At 41.5% G+C, this 15,239-nt stretch overlaps 1 protein-coding gene across 7 annotated transcripts in view; it reads right to left on the reverse strand.

The window, feature by feature from the left end:
* SRGAP2 (SLIT-ROBO Rho GTPase activating protein 2) overlaps window positions 1-15,239 on the reverse strand; it is a 261,388-nt gene that overhangs the window by 118,575 nt on the left and 127,574 nt on the right. For all 7 annotated transcript variants that reach the window (XM_030935181.1, XM_010362493.2, XM_030935183.1 and 4 more), the window contains one exon: window positions 3,350-3,512. In XM_030935181.1, coding sequence (XP_030791041.1) covers window positions 3,350-3,512 — 163 coding nt within the window. The remainder of the gene's footprint in view (window positions 1-3,349; window positions 3,513-15,239) is intronic.

The following is a 15,239-nucleotide window of genomic DNA, read 5'->3' on the forward strand; positions in this document are numbered from 1 at the left end:
ACTCTAAACAAAAGAGGTTAAAAATCTGGGGTGGGGTATGAAGAATGTTTCTTTGCCCATTACTAGAAAGCAGAGAGGCTCTTTACCCAGCCAAAATAGAATGAATCAATTTTTTTTTTTTTTTTTTTAAGAGTCAGGATCTCTCTCTGTTGCCCAGGCTGGAGTGCAGTGGGATGATGACAGCTCACTGCATCCTCAAACTATCAGGGTCTCACTCTGTTGCCCAGGCTGGAGTGCAGTGGCATGATTACAGCTCACTGCATCCTCAAACTATCAGGGTCTCACTCTGTTGCCCAGGCTGGAGTGCAGTGGCATGATAACGGCTGACTGCATCCTCAAACACCTAGGCTCATGCAATACTCCCACCTCAGCATCCCAAGTAGCTGTGGCTACAGGCACAGGCCACCATGCCCAGCTAACTTTTTAAATTTTTTTAGAGACAAGGTCTTGTTATGTTGCCCAGGTTGTTTTTGAACTTCTGGCCTCAAGCATTTTTCCCACCTTGACCTCCTGAGTTGTTGGGATTATAGGCATGAGCCACGGTGCTTGGCTGAACCTATTTTTATGATCTGCCAACCAGCTCCTAACTTAAGAGTTTTCTGCCTACATGGGAACCCCCCCCAAGGGAAGGAGAAAAGAAATTATTAATGCTGTGGGATAGTAATCATTGGCATGTCTCTAATCGACTACAATTTAATTGATCCAAAGTTACAAAGATCAAGAGAAATTCCTATGATCTGTAACTATACACAACAGTATGAATAAATCTCACAAACATAATATTGAGAGAAACCAGACAAAAAAAGAGTACATACTGTGCAATTCTGTTTATATAAAGTATGAAACCAAGCAAAGCTAATCTCTGCTGTTAAAAGTCAAGACAGTTGTTATCCTTGAGAATTTAGGGTGGGGAGATGACTCGAAGGGAATATGAGGGGGCTTCCAGGGTACAGAAATGTTCTATTTCTTGATCTGGGTGCTGGTTACACAGGTGTGAATTCAGTTTGTGAAAATGCATATAGCTATTAAATTATGATAGGCATCCTTTTCTTCGGTGAAATGTAATATATAAACAGTCATGTGAGAAATAAGTTCTTCCTCGCACTCTAGCATAGTAATACACAGCTTAAGGAAGTCAACCCTGAGCGCATGGCTAAGAATATCATTCACAAACAAATTTTTTTCATGGAGGTCATACGCCCCACACCTTGTATACGTGCCATGTACCTAGTCCTTTGGTGAAATATACATGGGGCACTTGAAGAGTCAGGAACACTTGTGGCTTTGATATCTGGCTGCCTTCGGTATAAGCATCTCTGAGATCTGGAGAGGCTATTAAATTCTCTCAGCTTGGTTTTTCTCTAACCTTCTAAGGTTGGGAGAAAAGAGAGCTGAGAGACTGGGTGAAGTCTAGCTAGGTGAACAGATCTTATAAAAGTTGTTTTCTCAGATGAACAAAGAAAACGGAGGAGGAAACTATCAGTCAAGCCCTTTCCTTCTTGAGATAGTCTAAAAGTGGCTGTCAAGGTCATAGAGACAAGCTGTCAAAATTTCACCTAAATAAGTTTTAATTTTAGTCACACACACGCATCATGAAGTATTGCAGAATAATTCAAATTAATGACAACCAAGCTGAAGCTGATGCTGGAAACCATGGAGGAGATGGTGAGAAGTACCCTCACCCCGAAATGAAGTGTGGCCCCAACCACAGCACAGCCAGGCTACTAAAAGTAGCCAGTGAGCTCTGGGAGGAGTTATCTTTCTCTGCCTTCTTTTCTTCGACAGATGATTGTACCCTCAATATTCTGTCTCTAAGACACAGGGAAAGCACCTTCACGGATGCAATTAGGTAGATGGAAGATTCCAAATCAGTTATTTGATCAGGCTGGTAATTACAGAAAAAAAATGGGGTATTAATTCCAGATCTAGTGAAATCTGGAAAACTTCCTAACTGAGAATTGGAAAGCTGATCAAGAGCTTTGACTGGCCAGGCGCGGTGGCTCAAGCCTGTAATCCCAGCACTTTGGGAGGCCGAGACGGGCGGATCACGAGGTCAGGAGATCGAGACCATCCTGGCTAACACTGTGAAACCCCGTCTCTACTAAAAAATACAAAAAACTAGCCGGGCGAGGTGGCGGGCGCCTGTAGTCCCAGCTACTCAGGAGGCTGAGGCAGGAGAATGGCGTGAACCCGGGAGGCGGAGCTTGCAGTGAGCTGAGATCCGGCCACTGCACTCCAGCCCGGGCGACAGAGCGAGACTCTGTCTCAAAAAAAAAAAGAGTTTTGACTGCATTGACTACAATCCTGTTTACCAGTCTTTTCTCTCACACTTTCGAATTTTAATAATGGATTTTGTCACCTGGAAACTGATGAATTCTAAATAGCCCTCTATCACCTTTTTCTACCTATAACTTATAGGAAGATTATTTGCCTTCTGAAAAGTCTTCCGGGGATGTCAACGCTTGAATGGTAGACATGGCATATCATATACAATGGTTGGGGCCTTCACCGCTGTTTGTAACCAAACCTCATGAATAAATGATTCCACTATGAGCTCAAGCTGAGACAGCTTAGAAAAGAGCTTCCTGAGTTTTCAAGAGGCTAGGTCCATCATTGACAGGTAAGGTGAATTGGCTCCTTAAGATTATCATGATTATTTTGAGTTTTCCTTAGTCAAATTGTTCAACCTATACCCAAGGAAGTATGATAACAATTGAGTTCCGAAAGCATTCAGAGACCCAAAGACAAAGACACATCACGATAAGAATAACCACACTTATGAGCTTACCTTGGCCAAGATGAGACCCTGGGAAGAAAACTAAACTAAAAACATAAACGTATATAAGTTTGCTAAATGAACTAGAATAGGAAAACATAAAATGACACTGTTGGCCGCTTAAGCTCAAAAGCTTCACAAATCACTTTAAGGAAACTTCCCAAAACACAGTTTTTGTTAATAGATGCAGCTTATGAATTATGGTACCAGTCCTGGGTTTGTACCTTGCAAATGGTTCCTTTCCCAAGGCTACTATTAATTCAGCTCAGAAAGGAAGAAAGGAATGCCAATTCAAATATTTTTTTCTCCACAAGTATGTAGTAGGGAATGACTAGTGGAAAGCCTATGAAGTGGGCCAATAAGATATTCTTTCTTTTATTTTTCCTTTCTAACTTTTATTTTAGGTTCAAGGGGTGTATGTGCAAGTTTGTTACATGGGTAAATTGCATGTCACAGGGGTTTGGTGTACAGATAATTTTGTCACCCAGGTAATCAACATAATACCTAATAGAATTTCAAAAATTGTGTCATTGCTCCACCCAAGAACCTCTGTGACTAGAAATACCTCTGTACCTTTTTAAAGAGTCTTCCTGAGTCCTCGCTGACTTGGACAAATCGAGGAATGATGTTATTCAGGTAGATGTCACTCAGGGTGGTGTGGTCCCTGCTTTCCCGTTTCACCTGGTTTAAGAGGAGATTCCAGCAGTTGACTGGAGAGAGAACATTCTGATCCTTCCTGTGGAGAAACATCAAGGAAAAGAAGTCATTGTTGATACGCAGCCAGGGCAATATCTACAACTATAGTCCGTGTCCTAAAATCACAGCAATCAAAGCCAATCCAGAAATAAAGGTATTTTTCCTGAAGCTCACCTCTCTGGTTTTCTCCTTTACTAAAAACTCAGTGGAGAAAAAAGGAGAAAATAAGGACAAGAAGGAGAGAGGGGGAAGAGGGGATGTAGAAGGAGAAACAGGATTATCAGGCACCTACTATGTTCTAAGAACTTGGTGAATGCGTTATACGTATTATCTCATCTAAGCTCTATCATTTCATTGCAAGAAAAGAACTACCATTATCCCCCTTCTACTGATTAGAAAACTGAAGCTTTTAGAAAACAGAGGTTGTCACTTGTCTACAGCGAATAAGACTAACACAACAAGTAAGAGGGTGCCAGGGACTAGAACAACAGTTCTGCATTGTCTGGCTAGACCAGGTCTAAGGTGATTCTGAAGTCCATCACTTTAGCCACTAAGTCATTTGGTTTATCTCTACGGTAGAAACCAAAGTTAGAGATTTTGTCTAGAGACAAAAATCACTACAGCACTACAAAATGCCCACAAATTTATCCATTGTAGGATTTAATAAAGGCAACTTTGGAGACGTATGCCATTAAAACATTACTGAAAACTCTGGAGTTCCACAGAACATATCCAAGGAAGTTTTGATTTCATTTATCGAGCCATAATCTCATGTCCCATACAATCAAGAACACAAACCATACCTGAACATATGTGTTCCTAAAATGTCTACAGCTTGAGTGGAGCAGTAAAGTGCTAAACCAAGGTACTCCTTTTCTGTTTTTTGAGACAAAGTCTCACTCTGTCACCCAGGCTGGAGTACAGTGGCACAATCTTGGTTCACTGTAACCTCTGTCTCCCAGGTTCAAGAGATTCTCCTGCCTCAGCCTCCCTAGTAGCTGGGATTATAGGCGCCTGCCACCACACCCAGCAAATTTTTGTATTTTTAGTAGAGATGGGTTTTCACCATATTGGCCAGGCTGATCTTGAAGTCCCAACCTCAAAGTGATCCACCCACCTTGGCCTCCCAAAGTGCTGGGATTACAGGTGTGAGCCACCACGCCTGGCCCTAGATGCTCATTTCTAATGAAAACATTGTGATCCAAAAGAATTATTGATTACCAACTCAGCATTACCTTAAGCAACAGAAAGTTCTACATTTGGAAGTTGGATTTCTTTAAGGAGAAAAACAACAAAAGTAGGAATAATTTGCAGTACTATTTATCAAGGGATACTGTACACATATCTGGGCCCTTTATACATGTTGTTTGACTTAAACCCCACAACTACCTGATGAGGTGGGTGTTATTAACCACATATGGCAGATGAGGAAAAGTGGACTAAAAATTTTTAAACACTTTGCCCAAGGTCATATAGCTAAAAAGTGGCAATTCCAGAATTCAAACCAAGCCTCTAACTGCAAAGCAAGTATTCTCATTCACTGCAAATAGTAACGATCTGTTTCTTTCCCTCTTTCCTCTCTTCCTCCCTCCAGTCAAACTGCTACTACAAAGAAAGTGAGCTGAGAGTAGCTTAGTTCTTGAGTCAGTACTGCCTCCATTCAGCACTAAAGGCGAGGCACTTTGTGATTTGTAAAGAGTGAAGTTCAACTTAGGCTTTTCCAATTCTGTAGTAAAAGCTATTAACAAATTATCATGCCACACCTACTTGGACTTCAGAAAACATCAGACAAATCAAATATCTGTCTAACCCAAACCAAGAAGTTACTTCAAACCAATTAGAGTCCAAATTGAAAATGTTCTAAACCTGTATCCAGGTCCCCACCCCCTGCCCCAGGCATCACTCTTCTGTAGCCAAAATCACTAACTCTTAAGAGTGCCAATCACTGTGACAACACTTACCTTTTGAGAGAAACTGAAAGATTTCTATGGAAATCAAAAATATACTAGCTGAGAGGAAGAGAGACATATATTAATTTACTCCTTTCAAAATGTTTAGTATCTGGGGGAAAAAAAGTGAACAGGAAATAATTCTAAATTCAAAATGGTAAGATATTTGAACACATGCATTCCATGGCATCTGATGTTTCCACTGCAAGAAAACTTTCAAAATGATTCCAATTAGATTTCAGTTACAAAATTCTAAATAATTTAATCTACATTTTAATCAAGTGGTGTCTCTCGGCAAGATACCCATGTCCTCAGTAAGCATGCTTTTTAAAGGAGCAAATCTCATGAGACTTTACATTGACAATTGGTTTAAATCTGTTTCTTAAAGGAGAACATGGATGGGGGGGTTCTATACAGGTTCTTTTCCTATAGCACTTTACATACACACAAATGATGCCACAATTCAATTCCACAAATGTACAAACATTTGGATCTTAAATGAACAAGGCATGGTGTTAGGGGCTTTAGTGGTTATAAAAGTACGAACGCTGCAATATAGTAAGGGAGACAAAGAAAGACCTATAGTAAAATAGAACTTTAATGGTGGTACAGACAAAGGGCCAGCTAGCTCAGAAAGGTAGACTGCAGATCAAAAGAGGAAGCAGAGGGGGTAAAACCAACCTAACACCATTGGAAAGGATGCAGAGCACATATCCCCAGGGTGTCCTCAAAAGAAAGGATGAGTGAACAAAGGTGGGTCAATAAAGAGGATGGCTGGCAGTAGAAATCTTTTAAAATAAAATGCCTTATCACTTAATGCTAATAAGTTTTATCAAGACCTTGTAAGGTGTGGCTCACGCCTGTAATCCCACCACTTTGGGAGGCCAAGGCAGTGGATCACTTGAGGTCAGGAGTTCGAGACCAGCCTGGCCAACATGGGAAAACCCCATCTCTACTAAAAATACAAAATTACCTGGGTGTGGATGGTGCACACCTGTAATCCCAGCTACTTGGGAGGCTAAGGCAGGAGAATCACTTGAACCCCAGAGGCGGAGGTTGCAGTGAGCTGAGATCATGCCACTGTACTCCAGCCTGGGTGAGAGCAAGACTCTGTCTCAAAACAAAAGAAAAAGAAGAAAACAGAACTTGCAAGGTGCTATAAGTACTTTTACCGTATGTATTTATTTCCATTCTTACAGCATTTTGTGCAATAGTTACAGTATTAGTATTGGCTTCAGTGAGCAGGAGCTTTTAAACTGTGTTCTGAGACACTCTGGAATTAGCAGAAAATCACATTTCAATTTAAAAAATGGTGACACATCCAATCATATGAGCAACCCTTATTGATGTGAGCAAGAGACCCAGGACCCAGTTTCCCTGCATTACATACCACCACAATGTGTCGCAGGCTGCTAGCATTGTTTTATGCAAACCCTGGAAGAAAGAATCACTGTATGCCTTGGAACTTCTGAACAATATGCTATTGATTAGAATACATGTAGTTTTGCATAGGCTTATTTTTTCATTCAAGCCTATGTGTACCTCCTCCAATAAAGCTGTACAGGTGAGCCTATAACTTGACACACAGCAGCAAGGTTTAATCACATGCCATAGAAGGCTCAAGGGCCTAGGCTGGGTTCATGTTAGACTATGGTTGGGTAGTGAAAATCAACATGCTTAATATCATACCATCTCATTGTCAGTTGTTGCAATGCCTATTATACATGTGGGGGCTTATCCAATTAATATTTATGAAGGGGAATAGCTGCTAGGTGATGATAATGACTCAACTTTAAAACAAAAATATCTTCTTTTTTCCATCTAAATCAGTTTAAAGCTCAAGATTACAATAACTCATCTATGCTAATCAGAATTTTCTTGATATTGGGCTACCTAAACCAAAACCAGATGCTGAAATGAATATAAAACTATAACTGATTCATAATCCTGATCTCAATATTTTTAGTTCATGAAAACAGCCTCATTGTTCTCATTGACTGATGATATAATAAGTACTCTATAAATTTGTACTTTAAAAGTAGATTTATACCAATAAAAATACTGCTTTGATCTTTTTCATATATTCAGGCTCTATGCAAGACTTTTATTTTAAGAAAGGAGTTTATGCTTAAAAAACCAGCTCTAGATGCTGTTGTCTGTTTCTTCCAGGAATCCGCAGCCTCTCCTACTATTAATGCAGCTTTTCACACAATATTCCTGGTCCTTTGAGTCTGTAAGCTTTCTCAGACACATTCTTCCTTTCAACTGAGGTGTTTTAATTAATTCATGTATTTATTTTTGGGTGGTGGTAGGGCAAGTAAAGTAGAGAGAAAGTGGGAGGAGGGGATCACAAATATACAGACAATTTTCCCAGCCAACACGAACAAAGACGAAACACACTTCAGGCTGGAAAATAAGCAAGGCAATGAGACGTGATTTCATAGGGAGCATATTAAGGCTCTGCTAGAGTGGTTTCCTGCTCCAGAAGCTTTGCAGCCTCATTTTATTTGGGACCGCTGGAGCCAAGGGAACTTCGTTTGGTTAGGAGATTGAACTTTGTCTTTATATCTTTTCCATCTATCATTTGTTTGCACAGTCTCTTTACTTTCCCCACCCCCAGAGCCTTAGGTTGTACAATACTTGGGCCTTTAAAGGAAAGGGTCTGCATCCCTTAGGAATGTGCTGAACAGCTGCAAACCTCCTCAAAAACTAATCCCTAAAAAGCAGACAAAATATCTAGGAGTATTTTTCTTAAAATTTTTTTCAGGAGGAAGATCAAGAAAACATCATACTGTACTTCAGAAGGAATGACTCTGGAGTCAAAAGAAAGGAGACCTGGAAAGTCACATGCTGCCTGTACATCTGCAGAAGACATTATCACTGTAAATGTACTGAAAGAGATAAACCTGCACAGTTGAATCATTAGCTTCGAAGACATTAGCCCAGCTTTTCTCCCTCAACTTGGACTATTTATGGACATTCAACAAACTTAGCAACAAGCGCTTAAAGGGATTTCTCTAAAATATCCATGGTGAAGAGCCAAGTCCATAAAGGTCCAAGGTGGCCTCTCTATTATGGTTCTTTTCCATATTCCCTCTGTTTGGTTTTGATCATCTCATCTATAAAATGGACATGTGCCCTGTTGGTATACATCTCACTCCTTAAAGATCTTCAAAGTATGGTTGTAAAATCCTGGAAGCTCTCCTGACCTAAGGTGCCATTTAATTAATAATTGCTACATTCATGGCTGTGCAGATGGAATGCATGGCATGAGACTGGCATTGCTGGAATATAGCTTGAGCTTCTGCATTGCTATAATGAGGTGTGTTTCCTTTTGGATTAACAGTCTCTAAGTTGCTCACCTCTCAGGGCTGTTGTGTGGATCAAATGAAATGATGGATGCAAAAGAACTATGCCAACAGTTCAGCACTATACAAATGTGAAGAAATATTATTATTTTTATTTCCAAACAAACTAGGACTCAGCTTTCATCAATTTCCAACATGCTTCTCACCCGGCTCTGGGCCAGGGCCAAGATCGCTGCCTGCTGAAAATGCACAGCCTTCAGCAAATAATGGTTGGAGTACGACAGCAGCAACAGGCAATTAACAAAGCAGTTGTAAGTCTCTGGGAAGACGTGAGAGAGATACCAACAGGAGAGCAGATTTTAACCTCCCACTGTCTTTTCCCTAAAAGACAAGGTAGAACAATCAGTCCTGCATTCCACACTGGGAACTGTGTGCTGAGGTTGACAGAAAGGAATCCAAAGGGAGCCTAGATTGCCGGAACCCTAGATGCTTCAGCAACTTATACTAAGCCCCCATCCCCTGTCTCAGAATTCCTATCAAACCTGCCAATCTGCATAGAGAGATGGCAACTATCAATACATCTAAGCAGAATATAATTTCTCACTTTTAAAAACAGACGTATCTGTGATGATAGACAAAACCCAGAGAGTTGAATACATCATTCAATATATGTTATTGAACATATAACTATGTGGTGAATAAAAAAGGTATATGCATGATAAAAAGGAATCATTTAAGTGATGGTTGGACAGGGAACTTGTGACAAGGAGGTTGGATTTTTTTAACCTAAATTCCCTCCTGGCACCTTGATTAAAATGAAATGAACTGAGGCAGCCAAAGAGATTATTTTATTCAGATGAGTGTTATTAGCCTTTCTGGCTTATTTTCTCTATTTTGTATTTTGCTGATGCTGACAGAAGCAGGCAGGCTGGATAGAGAGGCAAAGCTGCAGCGGATTTATGGTCTGACAGTGCCATGCATAAAATCAGACTCTTGCTGACCCAGATAAGCCAGAGGATGGATTGGATTTGCTGGGGAAGGTGTTAAAAGGAGGGGGTAAAAATCACCAAGGTAGGAACTGACTTGAAAACGATTCTGCCTGTAATGGTGGACACTGGTTTTGTGACCCAGTAGTACAGCGGCAGCCTGAAGGTATCTTTCAAAGACAGGCGGGCAGGCAGGGGGCGGGCACACTTCTCTGGGCTTATCACAGCTCTGGCTTCAGCTTTGCCAGCAATGAGATCAGAGGAGGAGAGTTCAGAGACAGAGAAAAGTGCCAAAGGCAAAAATAATATAGTCTACATATGGAGAAATGAGCTTTCAAATTTTCAGGGACAAGTGAGTACCACAAATTGTCTTCGGTAGCCTAGACAGATGATTAGAAAGGATTCAAGCAGTGGTAGACCCACCTTCTCAAAATAGCCTAAATTGTCCCCTATAATCAGGTCTGGGGGAAGGACTGTATGAAAATAGGATTCTTGTGGCTCTGGATTAGTTCCATGGAGCAGAACCACACCCTTGAGAGAATGGCATACCCAAGAGCCAGAGCTTAGGAATCTGCTTTGAAGTAGAGAACTGGACTAGCACCGTGTCTGACATCTATTAAGTGCTTAATCACGATTTCCTGAATGATTATAGGACCAAGGTTCTTGTGGCTAAGGTCAGAGAACTAGGAATGGCCCCCCAATATAAGCCATTGTAGACACTAACTGGAAATGTCTCCATCAATTTATGTTAAGTGAGAGATTCTGCCTTCCTTTCAACCACCCCTATGGCACCGTGCTCAGAGCAGAAAGGAGGCAGCTGGAGGGTCTTCATATCACTTAAGACAGATCTATGGATCCCATAAGACCAGACATGGGGGTCTACACAGGATTTGAATCTCTGCCATCCCTATTTCTTGCCTAGTTTCTGATATCTTATTGTCCAGGCTCCTTCTCTGAGTCCCTGATCTCTTCTTATTTCATTCATTCATTTAACAAATATTAATTGAGCATCCTACTATGGGCTAGACACTGTTCTAGGAAAAAAAAGGATCAACATTCTTTTTTCTGACTTGCTTCTCGCATGTTTGCGGATTTTCTGGATCCAAGACATGGCTTTCCTGCTCCTAAACTGTGCAGCAGCCACAACACACATCTTATCCTGGTCTTGTGGCTTGGATGAACCCATTGCAAAACTCTGATTTGGCTGACTTGGAAAATCTGCCTGCCCACCAGCTCTCTCTATAGCTTCTATAGACCTGGGACCTTCCCTTTGTTTACATCCCATGTGTTAGCACTAGCATTCCCAGAACTACAGAGAGGAAAAAATAAAGAGGCTTTTAAACCCTCTTGGTACAATCTACATGCTACAATGCCACCCCAATATAATCCATAGAACTAAGGGCCTAGAAATTCACCTCGGTATTAAATATGCTCCCTGAAAGCCCCCCAAAATAGGCTGTGATTACATCAAAGACCTGAGCTGACTCATTCATTCAATTAAACTAAAACACCATAGCAAGGGTAAAAGACAGAACAAAGGTGTGATCGATGACCAAGGAACATAAAATTTATACGTTTCTCAGCTTAAAAAGAATTCGTAACCATCGATATCATGTTGACAGTTGGATCCACAAAGTCCACAGAAAAACCTGTGAACAACTCTACAATTATATCTTCGGTTTTTTTCTTCTCTAGTTAATTAAGATGTCACCAGAAGCCCCATAAGTAATTATAGCACATGACAAACACACACAGAAAAAAAAATACACGCAGATGTGTTAGCAGATTTTTAAAATAAATGAAACCTTGGGAGATGACTGAGGCAGACAGTCTGGCTCACCCCTGGTAGTTCATTCTAGAGAAATAAATACCTGTCTGTGCCAAAGTGGAATGACGTCACTCAGAAATCCACACACTTATTATCAAAGCAGTAACCACCCCCTTAAGAGCAAGCATCTCCCTGGCACCAGGCATGAGCGGAGAAGCTTGATCTACAGCCAGAAACTCCTCCTGGCTAGCAAACTGTACTTTAGTATGCCAAATAGCAATAAGCCACTGAGAAGAAAGGGTATCCATAAAGATCTCCCCCTCTAAATACCTGTCCCTGAGATAATGAATCCCCTTACATGGCTCATAACAACAATGAAAAGGAGGGAAAAAAAATAAAATTCTTGATTCTGTGAAACTATGGATCTAAATGGAATGAAGTCTACGTAATCATCAGATTGGATGCATGTGTCATTATCAGTTCTCATGTGTTATTTGGATATTTATCTTGGAGAAGGAAGTCTCTTTTTGTGTGGGGGTGCAGGAGGAACAACCCCCAGGCCCAGTAAGGAATTCTCTTGAGGACAGGGTATATTTAGAATGTTTAATGAACACCTATCACCAAGAATAGGTGGGTACTTAATCAGTATTGACTAACAACAGATGCCAGAGCCAAAGCAATCCTGTAAATGTTGAGGATAGAAAGACCATGATTCATCTAATGACTAGTTAATATCTTCAGCCTCCACTAAACTTGCCAAATCAGCTGCTCCAGCATGTATCTGTACTCACTCTCTGGGTGGCTACTGAATGACCAAATTTGTATGTCCATTGGCTTCCTGTATGCTCTAAATTACAGCATATTATTAACCATGTTGATACTTTACTGGCAAAACTTTAAGGGGTTGAGTGGTAGAAGAGATGCCCTAGTCAATTTCCAGGTTAGTAGATCAAATTATTGAGTTCAGGTCCTTAAGGAATCTGGATGAACAATGTGAAACTCCATCTATACTCTGTGGGAAGCACCTTGAACTATGCTTAAGACCCAGAGACTAGGCTTAGCTCTGCCACTTACTAGCCAGGTAACTTTGGGCAAGCCACGAATGCATTCTGGGTCTCAAAATTTCTTCAACTGTTTTAAAAAGTAAATGGAAGCCAGGTATGGTGGCATGTGCCTGTAGTCCTGGTTACTCGGGAAGCTGAGGTGGGAAGATCGCTTGAGCCCAGGAGTTGGAGGGTATAGTGCACAATGAATGTGCCTGTAAATGACCAGCCTGGGCAACACAGTAGAACCTGTCTCTTAACAAAACAAAACAACAACAACAACAACAACAAAACGGGATAAGCAGGGACAGCAGACCTGCCCTGCCCAACACACATGACTTTTGTGAAGATCCAATCAAACAAGGTGATGCCCACAAACATGGAAGTGTTCTACAACCATATATCAGTACGAACATCTTTTCTTATTATTTTAACAACTATTATTACTCAACAGCCCACACAATGAATTCATACACACAAAACAAAGTGACTAGAATCAGGTCTGAAAAGACAAATACATCTCAAAATTCCTCTTACAATAAACTTGTTTCATAAATTTCCTACTTCATTAGTATACTAAATAGGAATACTTCTTTTTTTGGTTTTTTTTTTTTTTTTTTTTTTTTGAGATGGAGTTTCGCTCTTATTGCCCAGGCTAGAGTGCAATGGCACGATCTCGGCTCACTGCAACCTCCACCTCCCAGGTTCAAGCGATTCTCCTGCCTCAGCCTCCCGAGTAGCTGGGATTATAGGCATGTGCCACCACATCCGGCTAATTTTGTATTATTTAGTAGAGACCAGGTTTCTCCATATTGGTCAGGCTGGTCTCAAACTCGTGACCTCAGGTGATCCATCCACCTTGGCCTCCCAAAGTGCTGGGATTACAGGCGTGAACCACCGCACCCGGTCCATACTTTCTTTTTTTTAGAGACATGGGGTCTTGCTCTGTTGCCCAGGTTGGAGTACAGGGACATGACCATGGTTCACTGTAGCCTCAAACTCCTGGGCTCAAGCAGTCCTCCCGCCTCAGCCTCCCAAAGTGCCAGGCTCACAAGTGTGAGCCACCTCGCCTGGCTAGGAATACATTTTGTTGTTATTAATTTATCATCTGATTCTCTGGAAATTCCCAAACTCAGTGAATCTTCTGTGCTTAACCTAGCTGAGACTTTAAATGAAAGAATCATGTGCAAAGAGAAAAAGGCCAGTGTGTACAAAAATAGAATCATGGAATTTCAGAGCTAGAAGGGACTTTCAAGATGGTCTAGAGTCTAGACCAAGCCTGTCATTTTCTGAGTGAGGAAATTGAGGCTCAGGGAGCCTGAGGTCACACAGATAGTGGTGGAGCAGGGCAAGAATCCAGGTCTCCTGACTAGTAACCATTTTCTTATTTCATTGTGGTGGTTATTACATTTCATTCAAAAAGCCCTTAGCATCTCAAAGGGCTGGTGCTGAAAGAGTTAATGGACAATGTTCAGAGCCCCATAGTGCAGAGCTATTCTAAGACAACACATAACAGGAATACCAAGGGTCCGTGAACCCAGAGGGAACAAAACTGCTGCTGCCTAACGGCGCCTGAAAGCATGTTGACACACTGCATGTGGTTACACATGAAAGGCAAGTGAATAGGAAAAGCAGTTTTGAATCCCACCCCATTCTAATTTTGGACTGGCTCTGGGCACCTACTGGAGGACTGGGCCACACCCCAGTCACTCTGTAAAATGACCCTTCAGTTCCTTCACTCTATTCTGTGGCCTCAGTTAACCCCTTCTCTGCCTTCTTAAGGGCCAAAAGAGACATCAGTAAAAGAGGACTCTCAAGGAATTGTGAAGAACCAGAAGTAAACCTAAGTGATTGGGGTCATTCTGTAACGAGAAGATTCTCAGTCTAGAGTCAGCTGATCCCCAGTAGTATCTGTCATCCCCAAGCAAGTATGTGATCTGAAGCCTTAAACGGCCAGGTTTATAAATGCAAAAGAGAGGAGTTTCTGTAAGTGTGAGGCTTCAAGACCCCAAATCACCTTGCATCAGAATCACCTGGAATGCTTGTTTAAAATGTGGATTCTTATGCTCATCTGCCAGAGATTACAACTTATTAGGGGTGGACTGATGCCCAGGAATCTGCCTTTCAAATCAGCATGTCAGGTAATTTTATGCACACCAAAAATTTAAAAACCAATGCTTTTTTTTTTTTTTTTTTTTTTTTTTGAGACAGAGTCTCGCTCTGTCACCCAGACTGGAGTGCAGTGGCCAGATCTCAGCTCACTGCAAGCTCCGCCTCCCGGGTTCACGCCATTCTCCTGCCTCAGCCTCCCGAGTAGCTGGGACTACAGGCGCCGCCACCTCGCCCGGCTAGTTTTTTGTCTTTTTAGTAGAGACGGGGTTTCACCGTGTTAGCCAGGATGGTCTCGATCTCCTGACCTCGTGATCCGCCCGTCTCGGCCTCCCAAAGTGCTGGGATTACAGGCTTGAGCCACCGCGCCCGGCCAAACCAATGCTCTTAAAGCAATGTTTTACAAACTGTGGGATTCACCCCATTAGTGAGGTTTAAAAAAATCAACTTATAGGTCACCAACTAGCATTTCTCAAAAAATTAAGTAGAAAATAGTAGAACAGAATAACAGAAAAAAGTAGCCTGGACGAAGCGTCTCACGCCTGCATTCCCAGCACTTTGGGAGGCTGAGGAAGGCAGATCACTTGTGGTCAGAAGTTTGAGA

Source organism: Rhinopithecus roxellana, chromosome 8 (genome assembly GCF_007565055.1).
Source record: "Rhinopithecus roxellana isolate Shanxi Qingling chromosome 8, ASM756505v1, whole genome shotgun sequence".
Classification (NCBI taxonomy): Eukaryota; Metazoa; Chordata; class Mammalia; order Primates; family Cercopithecidae; genus Rhinopithecus; species Rhinopithecus roxellana.